The sequence below is a fragment of the Octopus bimaculoides genome, chromosome 3 (genome assembly GCF_001194135.2).
Source record: "Octopus bimaculoides isolate UCB-OBI-ISO-001 chromosome 3, ASM119413v2, whole genome shotgun sequence".
In the NCBI taxonomy this organism is placed as follows: domain Eukaryota; kingdom Metazoa; phylum Mollusca; class Cephalopoda; order Octopoda; family Octopodidae; genus Octopus; species Octopus bimaculoides.
The window spans coordinates 141,942,186-141,964,685 of NC_068983.1; the positions used below are offsets into that span (position 1 = coordinate 141,942,186).

Consider the following 22,500-nt stretch of genomic DNA (forward strand, 5'->3'; position numbering starts at 1 on the left):
TGTGTTTACCCATTTCATTCTGTACTCTCTTTCTAGGCTTTCTGCCGCTTACTTGTCCCCCTCCCTACCAACTGCTTTCACTATCACTTGTCCCTCTCTCTCGCCCCTCTCCCTCTGTTGCTTATCCACCCTATCCCTCCCTCAGTTCCCCCATTCGCTTTCTCTTATTCCCCCCCTATTCACTCACTGTCTCTTATTTCCCTATATTTGCTTTCTCTTATTTCCCCTCGTTTGTTTCCACTCTCTTTCTCTCATTTGTTTTCCTTCTCTCTCTCTCTCTCCCTTTCATTTATTTGTTCTTTCTTCCCCTCCCTATCAAACAATCAGAAAAATACTAGCGGGCCAGGTGGCTCCATGTTGAGTGAGTGAATGAATGTATGGTTGTCTACTGCAAACTGATACATCACCTCACAACCACAGAGAATTCTTCACACCACTCCCCTTCTATCGTTTCTAACTTTTACCATTAAAGGAACTATGCTCCAATCTCTGAAAAGCTGCTGCTGTTTGGCTGAATGGAATAATAGTAGACTCACCTACCCATGCTGGAAACAGGGTGGTGGTGACATTTTGGAGCCTAAGGCTAAAATAGCTTTTACAGCATAGAAGGTAATGGAGGGGTAGTTAGAGGTGTATATACAAAGAATGGAGTTGTTAGGAAATGGAATAAAAAAAAAACATTCTTGAATAAATGTTTAGTTCCATTTCTGTATAGATCAGCAGACCTATGTTCAAAAACATTGCAGTTGTGTCCATCCCATCTTTCATTTAGGTTTATTTAGAATGCGGGTTAGAGATTTGGTTGTTATTTCTAGCAGGTTGAGTTACCATCAGGAGAGGTTCTGTCTTAACGTGCTTGAATGTATACTGGTAGTGGGTGAGAGTTATTAAATGATTTCAATCAATGGTTCTCAACCAGGGTTTATATGACCCATTGGGGTCCATATGAGATATAAAAATTTATGTCATCAAATTGGTTATACTTCAACAATACACAATATTTTAACAATTTTTGTATAGAATTCCTAATAAAATTACACGAATATAGTAAGATTTTTTTAAACATAGAATGGCTGAGAGTAACATGAAAGAAATAAGATTCAAAGGTGTCTATAGGTAAAAACTGAGAACCACTGATATAGATGCAAAGTCTTTTTTTTTCATTTTTAGTAAAAGTTAACTTCTGTAAACCATATTTACGAGGTGGTATCAAAAGGTTTCCTGGACTAGTTGGGTAAATAATTTATTTTTGTATTAAACATAAATTTTAACATTTCTTTTGAAATAGCCACCTTGCACAAAAATTTACCAGTCCCAGCATTCCTACCACTTTTGGTATCCAGCCTAGAAGTTGTTGGTAAGCAAATCGAGGACCTTTCATGATTTGCTCTTGATCTTGACAACAGTGTTGAAACTGACTTTTGAGCTGCATTTTCATCTTGGGGAAGAGATGGAAGTTCACAAGTGCTACATCTGATGAATAGGACAGATGTGGAAGTGATACCATGTTGTTTTAGATGAGAAACTCACAAGTAAGGAGTTTGTGACAGGGTGCATTGTTGCTGTGAAGAATCCAATTCTCTGCACTTCAGATTCTTTCACTTTAACCAAATGTCCTCCCTCAAATGCTTCAAAATATCATTGATTGTCCTCCAGGCACAAGCTGATGACTTTTCTCCACATTTTCCAAGGGTGATGCTCATGGTAGGTTTTCCAGATTACTTATCTTCCAGGGACATTCTTCTGCTTTTGAAGTGCCCATGCCACTTGAAACATCACATATAACCCATTGCTTCATCTCTGTAAGTTTGCCAAACATTCTCAATGTCTCTATAGCAGACTTTCCAAGTTGGATGCAAAATTTCACATTGGCTCTTTGCTCCAACTTCCTGTCCATGACAGAAATTGCAGACTACAGTATACACATGATCACAAAAACACAAATTTCACAAGTAAACACAGCGATGTCACTTGGCACACTGCATAATGAAAATCACTGCTAGCTTCCACTGTATACACAACCATGTGCTGCAATCTGTTAGCACACTACAGAACTAGTCCAGGAACTTTTTGATACCAGCTTATATTATGAAGATTCATTATAATGGCTTCCAAGATATTTTTCAGGCTCTTTTGGGAGGATTTGAACTCAGCACTTTGAGTTAACAAACATTTAATGTTGCCATACTCTTGTTGACCACAGCACTGCTCTCTACAGTCTGAATTTACAATTAGATGGTCGAGACCTTTGAATTCATCAAGTGTCTTAAGGCCTATTTTGTTTCATATCATTTGAATTAACACCATTATAAAAATCATTAATTCTTCCTAATGGATTTAATTAATGAGGAGTCATAAAATGTTACCTTGAATATCCACTGAGAAGTTGTGCAATTTGCATTCAGAATCAATAGCTGGCTGGTGTACAAATTAAGAACTGAAGTACTTAATTTACAAAGAAAATTGGTTTCAAATTGTTATATATATGAAATCAGTGTCCTTCAATTGGCAAATGTGTAATTTACGTCCAGTCAAGAGACCTCGTGGCTGGGCTATATAGTATACTTTATATGGAAAGATTAAAACTGCTAGGTTACAACTGCAGACTTTGAGCCTCCAACAAAGAGACATTTCCCAAACAATATATATTAAAAAAAAAGACATTTAAGGAAAGAATCTCACAGCTAAGAATAGTTTTTTCTAGTTAAAACAAATACATAATCTTCTAGAGAAGCTGTTTGCCATCTCCTTTTTGCTTTTAAAAAAATAATGCCCGGTCATCCCAGAATATGTGAGTACTAACATACTTAAATGAGCAAAAACTTTCAATTAAAATTACCTTTACAATGAGGAAGGGAAACATAATCCCAGTGACTAATATTAATCATTTATTTTAAGTTCTGATTTAAGGAAGTAGTAACTTGTTTTTGCTCGTTTATTTTTATGGGAATAATTTCATGGGAAATGTTTTTGTTTGCAACTAAATTCCATATTTCAAGTTGTTTCTCATATTACTTCAATAATTAGTTTCTGATAAAAAGTTGAATGAAAGGCCATGAAGGAAGAAGGAAAAGTATTGCTTTATTTTTAACGAGGTGCAGTGGCAATGAATTTTTAAATATAATCTCGTACTCTTAGCTGCAAATTACAATTTGCTACTCTGCTTTGCTTATGCATCCATTGTTAACTCTTGAGAATTGACCCAATTGACTTAATCTACAGAAAAGTGTTTAGAGTGAATCTACTTAAATGTTCTTTTCTGTTGACTATTCATACAAATGTTGTGAAGGCTAATTGTGATTTAGTCAGTAAAACAGCTTAAGATAAAATTTATAAAAAAATACATATAAAATGTGCAGCATTTAAATTTGAATAACAATTATAAACTGGGGACAAATTCCTTTCCAGTCAATATTGAGGCCGTGTGTGTGACAGACACATCTATGAAAGTAATGTGTACCATCACACACATTTTAGAGTTTTGCTAAGTATTCGGTGGTATTGTATTCAATTGAACATCTATTTGGTATTGTATTTAGTTGAACATCTATTTCGGCATGCATATTTATCATTGGTTCTTCTAATGTCATATAAAATACAGTCCATTGTTTCTTCTTTATAGGAGATAAGCTAATCCACAAGAACTCTTATTGGTTTGCATTTTGCTTCAAGTTCTTTTTTAATTTGTTAACTCTGATCAATTTTGTTGCATTCGCTACCCCAATCCCACCCAACATGCTGAGTTATAACTTTAATATTTTTTAAAACTTTTATACCAATAGGAAACTTTCTACAACAAATTTCATATGTATTGATTACAGATTCAATATTACTCAGTTGCAGAAAATAAAAATGTTCTGGGAAATGTTCTCTGCAATTGATTAACATTGATTTTGGGGGTTGTAGAAGGGTGTCAGTGATTTGTTTCCTAACGTATCATATTCTACAGGACCTGAAGTAAATCGGCTGCCTTATACTTTTGGTCCTTATGTAATGATAAACTGACTAGATTTTTCAAACACCCAAAGTTAAAATCTATTGAAATGGGTTTAATTCAAAGTCCATCTCAACTTTTAATCCTGCATGTTGGGTTTTATCAAACTTTACGCTTATGTTTCGCTTTATTTGTGAAGATTTCTTTTATTTTCATAGACATTTATATTGTTTTTGGTTAATGCTTGTTTCTTTGTTTTTTGTACCTTCAATTTGAGCAATCTGTATTTGTTTAGAATGTTTTTCAAAAACAGTATGTGATTAACAAATATATATTATTCTTGTTATTCTTGGATATTTTATATTGAAATTGTTATATAATTTGTAATGATTTAAGTGAAATGCTCAGAAAATTAAGGGAATATACTAAATAGGATTTATTTTTAGAAAAGATTAAAACATTTTTTTTATTTTAATGTAAGCATTTAAAAATTTTTTTCTTTTTCATTCTTTTTCTTTTCTTTTTTCTCTCTCTCTCTCTCTCTCATGCATTCACTATTTTTTTTTTGTCCATTCAATAGATAGAAGCCTCAGATTAGTAACTTGAACTAAATTCAGTTTATTTCAATCAAATATCACTGCAATTTTAGAAGTGTCTAACCTTTAATGAACATATTTGCTATTGCTGCACTTATTGTTTTTATAATTGATCTTATTGTTTTATTTATTGTTGCATTATTGTTTTTTGTTTATTTTATTTATTTATCATTTTTTAATTATAGTTATTCTACAATGCAAATAACAAAAACCTGTTATTTTAATTTTTAAATCTGTGTGTGTGTGTTGTATCCTATAATAAATGACAGCTAAGGGTCTATACAATGCCTTGCTGAACAACCTGCACAGATGACTTATTTATAATGATTGACTGCCTGTACTGTACTTGAACTCCGTCCCTTCCTCCATCAAAACAGCATTGACCTCACTGGAGCAAGATGTGCCACACGTTAGATACTGCAATGATTGCAGAGCAACATCAAATGAAGTGCTTTGCTCAAGAACACAATGTGTTGCCCAGTCCAGGCATCCTCATCACGAACTTGTGATCATGAGTACAACACCGTAATCACTTGGACATGTGCCCTTACATGTGTGTGTGTGTGTGTGTGTGTCTGTTTACCCATCTCCCACAATATTAAGCTGCATTAAACAATTTGGTTCAATGGGTGAAGGTTTAGCATATTTATATCATATTTGCTCTTTCTTTTAATTTTTGTTAATTGCTACTGTCTGGATTTCATTTTGTTAGTTTCCCGCCTACCTAATTCTGTCAGAAAATGTTACCCTTAAGGCAGACATTGCCTGGGGATATTCTTATTTCAGTATTTCAGCTTCTTTACGTTGTGAGAAGCATAAAGTAGAAATAGTTTCAAGTCTTTTGAATCTGGGGACAACTATTTCACTTTGGTTGCTAATGTTCTTGAGGAAGCTATTTCTCTATTTCTGTAGATCCAAAGTAGTATGCACTAGATTGTTATCAGCCCTAACTGAGCAGACTTATGATCAAAAGAATTCTAGCCCTGATCATCCATTCTTTTTAATGATGTCCAAAATGCTGGTGAGATTTAGTTTCCCTTCCCCCTCCATTTCTTTTTAAAATATAATTTAGTCAAAGGAGGAGAGGTTAGAATCCATGACCGATTTGCTTGCACATCATCACAGATACGACTAATGTAATTGATACCTAGCCTGAACAACTACTGGTCAATGACTGCAGGAAAAACACAGAAAGTATAAGATGACATTAAATCTGGAAACTTCACTGTGTCACAGTACCTCAACCCCATAGGCCACTTTTTACTAGATATTTTATTTTGTTTTATATTTTTTTTCAATTTTTATTTATTTATTTATTTTTTTATTTTTTGTCATGCACATAACCATATTGCTCATGCTGGAGCACCACTGTACAGTACCAACACCTCAGGTGTCTGAATGTTTTGTTTTGTTTTGTTTTTTTGTCTTACATATATGCTTTAGTTTCTGGTAGGATCAGTATATTCTCATTCTTTTTCTTTTCTTCTTTACCAGTTCCTCCTCCCTTAAAACAAAAACCTCCACCACCACCACCACCAAAGCCTGTAAGGTGTCCCCCTACGGCTGAACCTACTGATGATGTCTCAGGTATCTTATAGTAGTAGCAGTAGTAGTACAAGCTAGTGTTTTTCCTCTTACACATACAATCTACTCCCTATATTTGAGACTGAATGGGAGTGAAAATAACAAATAGTAAACAATACCATTTTACACAAGCACACACACACACACACACACACCAAGTCAAACAGCAATTTATTGTACTGCTTCTGGTTTCTTAGTATTCTTTGATATTTTTATTCCTCTTCCTTTCTTGACTTTTTTCCTTACCCTATCCTCACATCAACCCCCATCTCTAGTAGAAGTAGTGTTTGCTGTGTCTGTTGTTCCAGGCTCATTGTTTTCTGATCTCAAAAAATAGTATTTTCTGCTTTGGTCCTCCTTGCTTTCATCAATGTTTATATATATACCTATATATATATATATATATATATATATATATATATATATATATATATATATATATATAATGGCGTGTGTTGTGTATATAATGTGTAGTTCTTTTTTCATGTGTATTGCTTCTGTTTATCTTTTAATAATTTGATACCAACTTCTGAACCTGTCTCTGCTGACAGGTAATTTATTCCCCAACCCTTTTTTATTGTTTTGTTGTTGTTTTTTTTTTTTGTTTTGTTTTTTCCATCTTTTGGCTACTTTATTAAAGTGCCAATGATTCTGCTAAATTTCTGCAATAGGATTTCTAACTGAAAATGGGGCATACAAAAAAATATGTATATCACAAAAACCAGCATTGTGTTTAACTAATAAACATTTCTCCCTTCTGCTTGTTATACTAGAAAAAAAAAATGATTTCAGAAATTTAGATATTTTACATAATTTTAGTCATAGAATTAATTTCTCTATTCAAAAAAGAAAAGCAAAATGTATCTCCTGAATTTGTAACAAGCCAATTTCTGGCTCACAATATTCCAATGGCAAAAATGTTAAGCTATTTCTGCACTTAGCCTTTGAAAGTTTGTATTGCAACAGCTGATATGTTGGGAATATTTCATATTGTGTGTGTATGTGACTGGGAAGAAATATCATTACTTAGTTGTTTTTTTTTTTGCGAAGCTTTTGACTCACTTTTCTTATTTGAGAAGGGAATGAATGTGACAAAATGGAATATTTTGTGAATTTGTTGCATAATACCTCAAACTCTATTACTGTTGTTGTAAATACAATGTCTAAATTTGATAGATTCTATAAACAGAATTTCCAGTCTCATTTGAGACTTCTCAATTGAGAATATCTTTAAAGATGTAATTTCCATTACTGATTTTAACAACTTCATTACTCTTTTGGAAAGGCGTGTGTCACACCTTTCTGCTGTTCAGTTCAACAATTCTGAACTTTGTAAAAGCCAAAACTCAGTTGATTACAATTATCCTCTCAGAATCAATAGTACAAAGTACCTTTCAAGCATTTGGGTTGACTTAGACAGTTTCCCTCCTTCACATTTGAGGACTTGCAGGGAAAGAATCTATACATATCACCTAAATACATTATATCACTTATCTTTGTGTTACATTGTTTCAAATCCCAGTTATGTTATTTTTACATTTAAACTGATAGGGTGAGTAATATAAAAAGTATCGTACAAAAACCGACTTTGTGTTTAGTCAACAAAAAGTATTAAGATATCAAAAATATTAAATACTTTGATACCCTTGTTACAAACTATTTACATATATGGTGCAGAATGAGATATAATTGCTGTTATGATGGAATTATATATTTGATAGTCTTCTTCCCTTTTACCCCTACCATCACTCTTACCTAATGTTTTGCTGTTTGTTTCGCACAACCTCATATTAATTTTAATGTAACTAGAGATGATGATCAGAGAGATTTACAGCTTGAATGTTGATTTCTTGTTACTTGATGCTATTTTCAGTCCTGCCCTCTCTTTTCTATATTTCAATATTGATATTAGTACATTAGTGTGGGAGTCTACAAAGGTCAAGTTTTGCTGAGACACCAACTATTACCATTACTATGTACAAGAGTATAGTGTTGGTACAGTTATGATGGTAAGCATAGTAATATTAATGTTGAAGCATATTCTGGTTCTTTAATGTTTTAGCTATCTTGGCTGAAGCCATGCTGTCATTCTATGTAAAATGAAGTAGAAGAAAAATTGTAATAGACATATTATAGTGGATTATACTATGTCTAAGAAATGTTTTTATGAGGTGAGGAAAATGTGCATTAATGTTGAATATAGTTATGAGATTGGAGTGAAATCATTTAGTAGCAGGTCATTCCTGACTAATCAGATCTATAACTGAATGCATAATTATGGCTTTCCAGCTTTATCCCTATGTCTGAAAGGTATCAAGATGATTAATGTTGCACTAGATTCACTATAAAGGTCAATGTTAGCTGGAAAAGTGCTTGTAAAGGTGCTCAAAGATCATGTGTAATACATTTATTACTATTTAAGGATTGGGTGGTAGTGTTAAGTTTATGATCTCAAAGAGAATAATTGATTGGTACTGGTTATAATGAAAATTACTGGAAAATCTGTGATAATATGTTGAAGTATTAACACACTTCAACACAATCCAAATCTGTAATTTTTTTTTTCTTCCTTTACAATGTTTGTTAAAAAGATTTACTTTGGTATTTATTACATTTAAGACTATCAGCTCAATATGTTGATGCTTTTGCTTTTCCATAATTACCTCTACAATTTTTAGACTTATTTTGTGTTTTATTTAGGTGGAGGAAAAGCTTGCGCTTTCTAGCTTTGTTCCATATTTTGTTTTTGCTGTCTATCTCTCATTCAGTCTTCACCTCATTTTTTTCTAACCTCTTCATATCGTGTATCATATTCTACAGTACCATTAGCATCTACATACACACCCATATTATCTACCACCAAATCATACGTGTAACACTTATATAATGCAGTAGAGGTGGCTATATTGCATATTCCTTCTGTGTACCCTGAATATCCGCATTGCATACATACTAGAAAATATACTCAGAAAGCATCTTGCTATTTAAAATAAAAGCATTCATATGTATAACTTTGTATCTTACCAGAACATATATGCCAAGACCATTCCACACTGATATGCTTCATTGAGCTTAAGCACTTAATACTTTTCAGTTATAAACTTCAGTCAATGTCAAGCCACACCACTTACTAACTCCTATTTCAATTAACATTTCTCCAGATAATTCTACACCAATCATTTTTATTTTACCATTATATACCAGATCATTCCAGTCAGTAATATTCCATTTCAGACTGCACTCAGCCACCATATTTCCAGACTATTTGCTTTTATTCCTACACTACTTAACACCAGCCATTTCAAACTGTATTACTCCAGACCACTGTGGGCTGTTTTCCTTAACTCCCATATACATACATGAGACATGACACCACAATACACTCCAACTAGTTCATTTCTAAACATTCCCTGGTGATGTGAATGGGAGGTCTAATGGGCGACTTAAACATAAGTAATCCTTTTCCTCCTGCAGATTAATTTGCCATGATTTTGCATGGGTGTCAGTTTCTGCTTAAAGCAATTTGTGTGGATTTTTAAAGCTTTTTTAAAACTGTATTCTTAGAGTCTGGGACTACCTACCTTCCTTGCCCTTTAACTCCTTTATACCAATTCTGTCAAACAAGGTTGTGATTGTACATTCTTTTTGCCTTTATTGAGGCATTTCATAATGATTGCTTAAACAGTTTCTAAAAACCCAACACTCATGTAATTTAAGCCTTATACTAGAAGTAGTTGTCTTTAGGATTTTTGTTTTCTATTGTCACTTGACAATTTTTCATTTCTTTTATAGTCATGCTGTTTTGTTTTGACTGTTTTATTTTGAAACAGCTTTATTTTTCGCTGTTGTCAGTTAATTTTTTATTTTACTTCATTTAAAGTTAATGAAGCAATTAGTTATGATTAAAAGCTTTTGACTCTATAGTCATGAGTTCAAACCCTACTACTTATCCATTATTGCAAGTTTCAGTTTACCTGGATGATAAACCTGTTTCCCCTCATAACTTATAAGTTAGGTGGCTAGAGGTCAGAAGGGTGTCCTGTTTTGAAAATAATGTTGTAATGACTATATATGTAAATATTAGCATCCATCAGCAGATGAGTGTTTAATGCTAAGACGCACCTTACCCACATTTGAATACCCAAGGGAGATGACTTTAATATTGCCTAGGCAAAATTCAGTCACTGGCTGTTTTTGTGAAGGTATAGCAAGAGGCTAAATTTCTTGAACCTAGTCTCATCACATCAGAATAGCCTTTTCAGTTTTCACTTTTGCTCCCTGACATGTCAACTTCTGTAGCCTCTTCATTCATTTGGAGAAATAAGACACACATACACACACACACACACACACACACACACACACACACACACACACAAATTGTGATATTATGCTTTGGTAGCAAACTTGATTTAATCAGTACCACCATAACCTTCACACTCATCATGATTTTTCTTTAATTCCCTCACTTGTATCATATAATATCACACCATACATACAACATTGAAACAACTTGTTACTTTATATGGGTGTTACTGCGATAGGATTTTTGAAATTCTAAGTTATAGTTCTTTGGTTTTTATGAGTCTATATTTTTATCACCAGTTACCACTTAGATTAATTTAGATCGTTTTTTGTGGCAAGTGGAGATCACTATTAGCACATTATATTGCTTAGTATTTCATTAACTCTTTAATGCTATAAATTCAATTTGTATTGTACAGTTAATTGCAATCAATAAATATTTTGTATTGTATAATTTGCTCTTGTTTTTGAGACATTATATTAATTGGCTAAACTAATTTTAGCTCACCATTACCAAAAAACTCAAGCATTTTTATACAAAACTTTGTATCTCAATTTTTGTCATAAACCTTATACCACTTCCTATATAGTTTTCATGACCAATATAAAATGTTTTTAATTTTTAGATGCTCTCTGATCATATTTCATTTTACTAGATTCTTTAAATACTTAATCCCTTATGATAAGCCACTTGTTGATTTCTAGAAATATATTTGAATTCCTTCAGAATTTTTTTCACCTACCATATAGTGTTTGTTTTTCACTGCTCTAAAAATCATTTGTTTATATATTGGGTTTCTATGGTCTGTGATAAAAGCACTTCAACAAAGATATTAATAAACTAATTGCCAGATTGAAATATTGGGGTTGATCTGATCAGCTAAACTCATGAAAGCAGTACTCTAATATAGTCACAGTCCAATGACTGAAACCTCTTCTAAAAGATTGTCAGTTTGCTTCTTTTAACCCTTTAGCATTCAAATTATTCTGTCAAATGGAATGCTTATTTATTCACATTGTTTGAATTTATCATATACTATCTTGTGGCTTTGAGATTTCAATTTTGTATATTTTTAGAATGATTGTAGAGAGGCCAGATCTGACTGGTTTTAATACGAAACAGAATATTTGGACTGGATATGGCCAGTTTAAATGCTAAAGGGTTAAAGTGTTAATTCTCATTGAATACTTGCATGCATTTTTCTATTTATTTTTTTTATTTCCTGCATCAGTTTTACCTTTATTTTTTATGTATTTTTAAAGTTTGTCTATTTCTTCTTGTTTAAGAAATCATTCTTACAGGGATGTTTCCTGTTTTTCACTGTTTTCTATATTACCATGAATGGTATTGTATGCTATAGGTTCTGATTTTGTTGGAGAAATTGTTGTCTTTTTCTTTTATTTAAGTTGGATGCACTTAACATTTAGCACCTATCTGAAACTGATGTGAAACTTTTCTAACAGGCAATGTGCCTTGCTACAAGATGGAACACAGGGCATAGTAAGATTTAAACTCCTGTCTGTATTCATATTCTACTAAAATGTACACGATGTGTTTCTTAGTTCCTAGAGTTGAGAAGGCTCCTGGCAAGCGGAATTAACTGCATTTTAATTTCAGAGCATTATCAACATTCTCTCAAGAAAATCGTAATTATCTTAAAATATCTTTTGTGTATATAGAAATGGAAATTTATTTTTTAAAAACTGTAGACTGGGTAAGTTGGTACAATCCGTGAAGATCTTTTTGTTTGCATTTGTTAGCGTTGTACTACACATTTCATAGTTTTGTAGTTGATTCTGACTTTTAATTTTCTTAGTCAATTGCTTAGCTTTATAGTAATGTTAGAAACTATTATTAAGGTAATGGGTGGCAGACTTGGTCAATAGTGATGAACAAAATTCCCTGGTGTATTTAATTACCTCTAGCTTCAAACTTCACTTTATATCTGGGTTTCATACTTTTGTCATTGATAAAAGAAGTTTTGATCTAATTAACTATAATCACTGATCAAAATGGAACAGAAATCCTAATTATTATTGCAAGTCTATTAGGTACCAGAATTAGTGTTGGAAAAATATATGCCTTGAGTTTGTCATCAAAATCAGCTTTGCGTTTTATCCTTCCGAGATTGATTTAATCAAAAATACTTCTCACATAAAACGCATGGCCTTTTGATTATTATATGTGAGAGGAGCTATAAAGTTGTGTAATATTTGAGGTACATTCAATTAAGTATACTCCTCTCTTACAAATGTAGTCTGGTGCTACTAAATAAGAATCATTTATTATATAGGATTAAAAATCTTGCTTACAGCATTTCGTTTTATCTTTACTACTTCAATCTTATTAGTAGCTGATCCATTGATAAAATAGCTTATGGTAATATACTAGTGTTGAGTCAATTGATGATAGCCCTTTCGTCCTCCTTAAAGTGCCTTTTTACTGAGTGAAAACAAGTTCTTATGGGTGATATTAATGATTTATACCGTTTTCTTTAGTGTCTCGTAAGAAACAGAAGAACCCACTACTGCGTCACAACTCTGAAGATGATGAAATGAGATTCTCTGGTCTCCATAGTAAGCGTGATATTCCGTCCAAGTCTTTTAAAATGTTGCAGAATTTAACTGTATCAGATAGTCAAGATGAAGTCTCATCACAAGACACTCAAGATGAAGGTTAGTGTTAACTACATTTTTTCTTTTCCCTATCTCAGCCCATTCTCATCTTGATCATCGTCTTTTCAATTTTATCTCAGACCACATTTATATGTTCTATTCTTTAGTAAGGTTTTGAGGGAGAATTAGTTGCTATTTCTAGCAGACTGGAGGATCAATCTTGCTTCATTGGCTTGCCTACAATTTGTTGATACTGAGATAAGAATAGGTTAAAATAATTTTGAATAAATTGCATTTTTTTAAGACTCTTTAACTGCACAAAGCAATTTCCATTTCTTTTAAATTAATCAGGTAAAGAGGGATAGGACAGATCACCATTGCCTGGTGGGATTGATGTTGCAAACTGCCCAGCCTGACATTGGCAGGAAAGAATGCACAAGGAGAGAATAATATGATTTGCTAACAATAGTGAAAGCCTGATAATGACCCCTGGTACCATATGGTGGTGTTAAATCTCCTTTTCTTTCTTTAAAGCTGTTATCGGATCATTTGCAGCTTAATTGATATGGAATCAAATCGATTTGTAACTTTAGTTTAGGAATAGAAAAGAGTTATGTCCCTTTGAACAAAAATTTCTACGTACATTTATATTTGTCCATTCACACGTTTGCTCACATTTACACTGTAGTATCCATTCACATAATCTCGTGCATATTCACCACTCTTGTAATCTAGAAATATTGATTAACGACCTTTTTACTTATTTACATAGAGGTTGATATTAATGAAGTAGAAAGACCAGATTGACCATAGATATGGAGAAAGTTCTAATCCAGTCTGGGATCGTGCAGAAAGTAAATAAAACTTGATAACAGAAATCAGGCCAATTAAAATCTGGTTTAGATATATTGTAAATAAAAATTCTAAATATAAGATTAATAGTCTGGAAACTTATCGTAAGCCATGATAAATTAAATTGCAACTAAGTGTCAAAGTCTTTCACAAAAACCAAAAAGCCTACATTTGTAAGGCCAGGTAATGGGATAAAATTCTTTTTAAGTGGTAGAGTGTAAGGTGAGGAGGCAAAAGTCGACTTGAGGAGAGATGGCTTGGTCTTAGCTGGCCATCATGCTTGGATATAGATAAGAATGATGAAAAGAACGGTTTTGCATTGATCATATAAATGTCTTCAAATACAAACCACGAGGGAGCTTCTGTGAAATCAATCAAATGGTTAGAAATCAAAGCCAAATATTTAAAATTTCATTTCGCTACCATAAAGGAAAAACACATTGGATAATATACTCTCACTTAAATTTTGAACAAGACTGAATAATGATGACAGCAGAACCGTTTGATAGTAGAATAGATGGATCAGAGTTGACATGAGAACTAAACAATAAATGACGTGAGAATTTCAACAAATGTCTCTTGGTTATTTTCTGCTGACATCCGTATATCTAACACATGACAATCATAGGAAGAAATGAAAAGAAAGTAAACTAGATGATTTGATAGTAACCTATGCCTACTAATAGTTCAAAGTTCCACTACATAGAGTGACATTTACAACTCTGCATTCACCACATATGCTGTATTTGCAAAATAGTCACCATCACCTCATTGACAAATGTACAAACAATTTTTTTATATACATATGACTGGGTCAACATTGGAGCCTTTGTGTAAGTGCCCAACCTTCTAGAAACAGCACCCAAATCTCCCTCAAATGACATCATCCAGTCTTAAAAAGGAAGGACACATTGGACGAGATGGAGGGAGGGAGGGAGAGGATACAATAAATTCTAATTTTATGTAATTTCGTAAGTTGTAACTGAAAGCATGTAATGCTTGTAATACACATAGCTTCTGGATTCACAAAATGTTCTAAGACTTTTGTTGCTGTGGTTGTCCCATCAGAAATTTAGTGTTACAGTTTAAGTTAATGGCAGAATGGCTTCAACTTAATGTGGCCTGAGATTTAAAACTTTTGCAAAGAATTTGGCCACAAGAACTGTGCTTAAAACAAAGCTTAGTAGAGCAATTTGCATTCCATCCCATTTCAAAAATGCTGCTCCACTGGAACTAGCATTTATTTAATGCTTTCGTAGAATGAATAAATTTATGTACTTATCCATAGGTCTGGTTTTACTGATATTTGAACACCCTTAAACTGTCATAATACATCAGCAATCGCATTCTTTTTTAGGTAATATTTGTCTAAAGTATTACTTCTTCTTATAAAATTTTTATTGATCCTTTTTATTAATTTATATTAATTATATTACTATCTTAGAACCTTTTGAATTTATGAATTATTAAATTTCTATTTTTTTTCATTTTCTTCTCTCATTTCAGATGGTGTTGGTAATTATTGTGAAGCATCGATCCGATATAAAGGAAAGCACATTCCATCACCATCTTTCCGTGTCTTGCAGAACTGGGCAGATACAGATACTGACCCAACTCCAGGTAAGTCTTTGTACTTGTTAACTATTGACAATAAGAAGTAAGCTTAAATTGATGTTTTTAGCTATACCTTGGGGAAAAGCAAAAATATCAACCACATTTATAGTCTTAACTTTCAAAGTTAAAATTAATTCATTGAGGAGAAATAGTTTTAACAATGGTCCACTATTTACTCTGTGCAATATCTGAGAATATTTTACAACTGATTCACTTTTATATGATGAAATTTGGCTAAAAGCCTTGTTTTCTCCACAATCATATCTCTTCAACACATAAATTATTTGGATAGCTATTTCCCAGAAAGATTTTCTTTATTATTGCCAACTATTCTCCAATCAAGCTGTATTATGGCATTGTAGTAAATTGCATCTAAACTAAGCCCCTTACAATGTAATAAACTTGGGATAGTATTTGGATGCTGGTGTACCAGAATCAGCAGACTGTTGGATTAAATTCTTTTGTAGTATTTGGTTATGTCCCTTTATATTCTGAGTTCAAATCACATTGAAGTCAATAAAAATAAAACTGATACAATTGACTGCACCTTGAGTAAAAATATGTTGATGAGCATCAAATGATATTGTTGACATGCAAGAATTAGACTAGAAATGGAACTATTTAGTTCCACTCTTCTACTTGTCTGAGTCCAAATCTTGCTAGAATCATCTTAATTTGGGAGAAGGTCAATTCAATCATTTGTATCCTGACCCTGCTAATTTTTTTAATTGGATCAAGGTAAGCAAGAATCTACAATAAGAAAAAAATGGCACAATTACCAATTTAAAACAAAAAGTAATAAAGCTACAACATTCAGAGATGGAATTTTAATCTTTATGTATCTACAATTACTCACCAGATGACTGTTACTAATTACATGACAGACCACTTGTCATTTCTTTTCAAATTAGGTATGAATTAATCTAGCAGTTCTAACTGAATTATTTTATATCTAATTCATCAAGCACTTGGTGTTAGCTGGGTAAGCTACTCTAGTAATGTATCCTATATTGATACAATGTTTGCCACAAGAAATAATAGTGATAGATACATGGTTCAAGTTTTTTTCAGTGAGCCTCTTTCCTGTTTCAAATTGATGCTTGTAAAATCTAAAATAATTTGCATTAAAATTTTTAGCAATTAAATTATTGATGCTACTCCTCGTGTTGTTTAGCCACAGCTTATCCTTAAATGAACAGGCCTTTGAATTAAGGCATTCATCAGTAACTATTGCCATTCTCATGTATTTTTAATTGCATTAGCTTATGTGCTTGTCTCTAAGACAGTAATTTGAGTGAGATTTGGTTGCTATTTTTAGCAAGCCAAGTGACCCTGTCAAGGATCATTTGGTGATTCCTCTTGTTCAAAGCAAGATCTTAGCAAACCATATTTATAACCATGTTGAAACTGTTTGACTATTGCTAATGTTTTTATGGAAGAAAAACCAAAATTTTCTATTTTAAAAATTGTTGTTGCTGTTGTTTTTATGTTAATTGTTTTTATCAAATTGTTTCCATGAACTTGACAAAATAATCGGGATTCTGCAATTGTCAAAAAAATGGAAGTATCTTATTCTTAATGTTTACAAGTTTTAATGTACTTATAAAATACTAATAAAATAACCAACAAATCATTAATCTGCTGTAACGAAATTTGTGTAAGAGGAGGAGTTATACCAATTTGCATGCAAGTGTGTGTACATGCATGCTCATCTCTAAATATGTGGTGGAAGGATTTACAATGCATTATGTGCAGTGATTTTTTTATCAATAGCTTCTGAAAGTATTTGGTAACCAGCAACAGGTGATTTATTGTCAAGGGGTTTGAAATGTTTCCAATGGTTATAAAAATTTCCAGGAGAAATTCCAATACCCAGTATTTTGAAATTTGTTATCTGAATGTCAAACAATATAAGCTAATAAGGGGTCTTGCATGCAAGTCCTTTTATTTTTTACACAAACACCTGAACCTTCAAACAAACAGGTATTTAGAAGCCCTAACATGTACAACATATCACAACTGAAATAATCAGGAATAAAATAGATGACCTAGTTCAATTAAGATTTTGCAGTTTGATGGTGGAAGAATATGAAAATTAACGTCCTTTGGCAGCAATCTATGGAATGAAGACATTTGACAGGGTTTTCACTAAAATTTAAAATGTAACTCAGAAAAATTCAAATTTGTATTGAATATATTGAATTATTGGCTATACTCATTATATAGTTTTGTTCCATCATTGTCAGAATTTTTTTTTTAAAGTTTATAAATATCAACATTATTTTAGAGACAAAAGTGATTAAGAATGATATATTCAATAAACTTGCATTTCATGACTATGTCTATTAACATACTTATTATGTAGCTATGACAAACTTATTAAATAACCACTTAGATAGTACATAATTTCTGAATAACAGTAACAGATTCTATTAACTCAACACTGATAATTCATCAATAATACTTGATGTCGCTGTTTCATTTGAAATCTTTAGTTGAAAATCATTTAAACCTGAAGCTTCATGAAATTTCAGTATTTTGTATACGGATTTCCTCAAAATTATGTAAAGAACAGATTTCTTAAACTCACCTTTTGAAAGATTGCCACAATGTGAAAGAGTAGATCCACCAAGGGAAAATATATTTGAAGTGAACTAAAAGTATTATATAATTTCTTGAATTCAGGGACGAAATTTGACAAAATGAATTTGGAAACTGTTAGCCTATTTCCAGCTTATGTGACTATTTGTTTATTGCAGACAGTATTTTTCAGTTGTATATTGACTAAAAATAAACAGATGTAAAATGCTAAAGTAGTTACAATAGTCAAGTTATGATATTGGGCTACTAGCTGGTAGTAGTAATTTAAAGTTTGTTGCTGGCATTCCCTTGCATTTAGGGTCAATACTTTATTCCCAATTACTTGAATTTATCCAAGCTATCGGGAAGAGTTAATTGATCATCAAACAATATTACTAGTAATAGATAGCACCTTATTCAAGAGAAGCATCTTCTTTTAAAGAATACTTATTGATTTTTACTTAATGTCCTTTTACTTGCCTGGAAAATTGCAAAGTGGATTTTGTTTTTATTGATAAGGTATTTTGTTGAGATTTATTAGTTTTACATTCTTGTTATTTAAATCCATATATAGTCTTTTCTGTTTTCAGTTATAGCCTGGAGCCATGCTTAAGTACCACCTTCAAGCATTTGAATCATATTAACTTGTGCTTATTTCAGTCTAATAATTATTTTAATGATATTTCTTCATCAAATTATTAAGTCAATTTTTAAACAAAGGGTTGCATAATGTGCATATTGTGTACATGCATATAGATGTTGGGCTTCTGCAGTTTCCATCTACCAAATTTTATTCCCATGACACAAGTCAACCCAAGGTTATTATAGCAAAAGATACTTACCCAAGGTGTCATGCAGTAGGAACAGACTGTTAACATTATTGCAAAGTGAACTTCTCTAGCCATAGCATAACTATAAAGTGTTTAGTCATGCTTAAAAGAACTTAAATTCCAAATTGGGAAAGTTTCTACATTGTTCTCAATTGCTGATTCACATCATTATCCCAGATGGTTGAAGAATGGCATTTGTGGCAAAGTAATCAATACCACAAACGAAGAAGAAAACAAAGCTCTCATCAGACCAACAAAGAATCCCCTATGTGGTCACTCAAGCTGCTAGAAATAGCAACCAATTTTTTTCCAAGTACACCTTATCTTAAAGAAATAACATTGGACATTCTTAGATAAACAAGTGAGGTGATGACTGATGGAGCACATTTAATTATAAGTCTGCTCGATTATTGATCTATTTCATAATTTAATTCAATCTTTTATTGCTTATTGATTTCACACAGTTGGCAGATGAAGGATATTTTATGTCATGTTTATACCTCTTACACTCTATACCTATCTGCAACTAACCACACCCATTTCTAACATGTGTACCATAAGAAATCTGTTTCATTCACTTTTCCTTTTTGGACTGTGACTAGCCAATAATTAATGGGGAAAATATTTTTAATGGTGATCACTCTATAAGACTAATTTAAATAATATACAGAAAGTCTGTGCTGGATCATATATTTGTTTATTTTTCAAATTTAGAATGTAAACCATTCAATCCTCAGTTAACCAACAAATTATATACTCACAAATACACACTCATCATACATGCAAATCTACATGTATATACATACGTATGTGTATATAATTTATGTTCATGGAAACGCTTATAAAATGTTTTTACCAATGCATGAAAGTTGTTTATTAATCACTGTTCCGTTTCTGAATGCCACAAACTTTTTTTTATCAATAACAATGATTACTTAAAACTATTGAAAAGTTTTTTTTTCTTAACATCCTCTCAAGATTTCCAAGAATTTGGAACCTCTTTACTCTATTACTTCTATAACACAAAAATACTAAATCCCAACAATGTAACGTTCAACTTGTCAAACTTAGACAAAGTAAACAGATTCTAACCAATCAACAACTCAGTTTTGTACTAAAGAAATCTAGTAAAAAAAAGTTAGTTAATTTTTTTTTTTTAATTAATTGATCAAAATACCATTTAGATTCTGGCTTGGATACTGAAGAAGAAACTGTAGGCAACTCTGTTATGAATACTTCAATCCGCTATACAGGCAAATGCATTCCATCCCCAACATTCCAGGTATTGAAAGCTTGGGCTGACAAAGATGTACTCCCTAGTCCTAAAAGTAAGTGATGCAACTGAACAATATGCAATATTCTAACACCATATTATTGATGAATTTCAGAGAATCTGAATCTCTCTTTCTGTCACTCTTTCTCTCTGAGATGTTGAATATTTCCACTCTGTGCACATGTGTGTATGCTTTTGTTCTGAGAAAGTGCTTTTAACTTTATACATCTTACTCCACCTATCTGTCAGGATTAGGTATTGGATCTTTTAGTAATATGATGGCAGTCCCATCTAGAGGAAGATTTCCCTTTCCCCTTGTTACCACCTTAAAAAAGGACGGGCATTACCAGTGATACTTTACAAGGGTCCTGAGATTAGTGGAAGGAAGGGAGCTAATGATCTATAGATAAAGTATTTGGCCCAAATGCTTGCAACAGAGAGGGGTTTGTTAGTCCTCAAGACCAGGTTGTAGGAGATAAACTGGGCAATGAATTATGTTTACTCAGCGATGTAACAAGCAAAATTATGGTGGCAGTTTATTACATTTTTTTCTTTGACGTTTTGCACCCAAAATTTTAATCCTTCTTACTGCAGGTACAAGGCTTGAAATTTTGTAGGAGTTAGTTGGTTGCACTAACCCTATGCTCAACTGGTACTTAATTTATCAACCTCAAAGGAATGAAAGGCAAAGTCAGCCGAAGTAGGATTTGAACTAAGAATGTCAAGACAGACAAAATGCTTTTAAGCATCCTGTCCAAATTGTTTGACTGCAGACGTCATTTGCTGTACAATCTGTTAAGCTTACAGGTGTCTTGTTAAAAGGAAATAGATAGTGATTGCAGATATATCTTTAAAAATGAGCTAACAGAAATTGCCAAATGACAATCCAAATGAGCGCCTTGTGAGAAGGGGAGATAATCTTGAGAATCAAATTCTCTAATGTTGACATGCCATAATATAGAGGACCAGTTTATTGTCTGGAGATAAAAGGACAGTTGTGATTATTTTTCTACCCTAATAACCATCAGTATGACAAGTATCTTACCTTTTCTTCAAGAAACTTGGACATACACAAAAAAGAGCAGAACACGTCTATTGTTCAAGTACATGCACTAGCCATCCTGAATTGTTTTTCTTAGCTCATTCTTGTTTAAAATTATATATTTTACATAAGCTGTAAATGTGTACTGCTCTTTTTTTTTTTTTTTTTTTTTTTTTTTTTTTTTGTATGCTACTAGAACTAGTGCAGGACACAATTGTTGTGCTGATGATGTTTACAGAAGCAGAAACATATTCGCAGTTGTTGCCTCCAGACAAACTTGTCCTTTTCCTTTGTGGATTTTCAACATTGGAGATTGATTCTTGAGATTATCTCCTCTTTTCTTATGGAGCTGGTCTTAATTGCCATTTAAGAATTATGACACATTCTCTAAAAGCAGAGATAATTTAAATAAATAAATTGGTGTATATTTAACATACCTGTATTTATCTATGTGCACACATATCTATGTACATACACATAGATGCATATGCACATATACATCTGTCTGTGTGCATGTGTGTGCGCATCTGTATGGATATCATTTTGTTGTTTTTTTTTAAGTTTTAAGTTGTAGTTTCGTGTAGCTTTGTCTAAATACTTCGTTTAGGAAAGTCTAAGTTTCTAATTTGTACCACACAGATTGTGTTTTCTTACTGAAGTTATAAATTTTTTTCTAACCTGATTCTTTTTGTAACATGATTTTTGTCCATCTGCTGTGACTAGGTTATTTGTCATCCATCACAGCAGGATGCACTTCAAACTTTTCGAATTGAAGCCATAAAGCTAGCAATTAAGTCAATATGATTGTCGTTGGCATTCAAAGCCAGACTATTGAAGTTTTAACTGAAGTAAAAAAAAATTTTTTTTAAATCACATTTGTAACAGCTTTAAGACATTTTTTTGTAGTGTTTGTAGTTTTTAACCTACTGATAGATGATATTAATTCACTTATAACATGAAAAGCTAGATATTATTGGAGAAGAGAAGACAGCATATTGAGCAATGAGTCATAGACAATATCATCGATCCTTGTGATACTCAAAATAACCTAAAGTTGAAATATAAAATAAAAATATCAGAGCAGAAGGAAATATGCTGTTAAGTCTGGCTGCATCTTAAGGATAAATGGAAGAATAGGGAAAACAAAAGGAATTGAATTTCAGATCAATGTGAAAACATTGATAAAGTAACGAAAATAGTCAATAACAAGCTAAATGTTGCATGGTTGTTATACTGAGGAAGTCCACAATCCAGGACTGCATATATTAAACCTT

General features: G+C 32.4%; 1 protein-coding gene across 6 annotated transcripts in view; it reads left to right on the forward strand.

The window, feature by feature from the left end:
• Nucleotides 1-22,500, forward strand: part of LOC106874768 (LIM domain-binding protein 3) — a 234,732-nt gene that overhangs the window by 207,108 nt on the left and 5,124 nt on the right. For 3 of the 6 annotated variants that reach the window (XM_052966595.1, XM_052966594.1, XM_052966596.1), the window contains 4 exons: nucleotides 6,025-6,117; nucleotides 12,919-13,095; nucleotides 15,394-15,507; nucleotides 20,096-20,239. In XM_052966595.1, the coding sequence (XP_052822555.1) occupies nucleotides 6,025-6,117; nucleotides 12,919-13,095; nucleotides 15,394-15,507; nucleotides 20,096-20,239 (528 nt within the window). The remainder of the gene's footprint in view (nucleotides 1-6,024; nucleotides 6,118-12,918; nucleotides 13,096-15,393; nucleotides 15,508-20,095; nucleotides 20,240-22,500) is intronic. The other 3 variants (XM_052966597.1, XM_052966600.1, XM_052966599.1) reach the window with 2 other exon arrangements.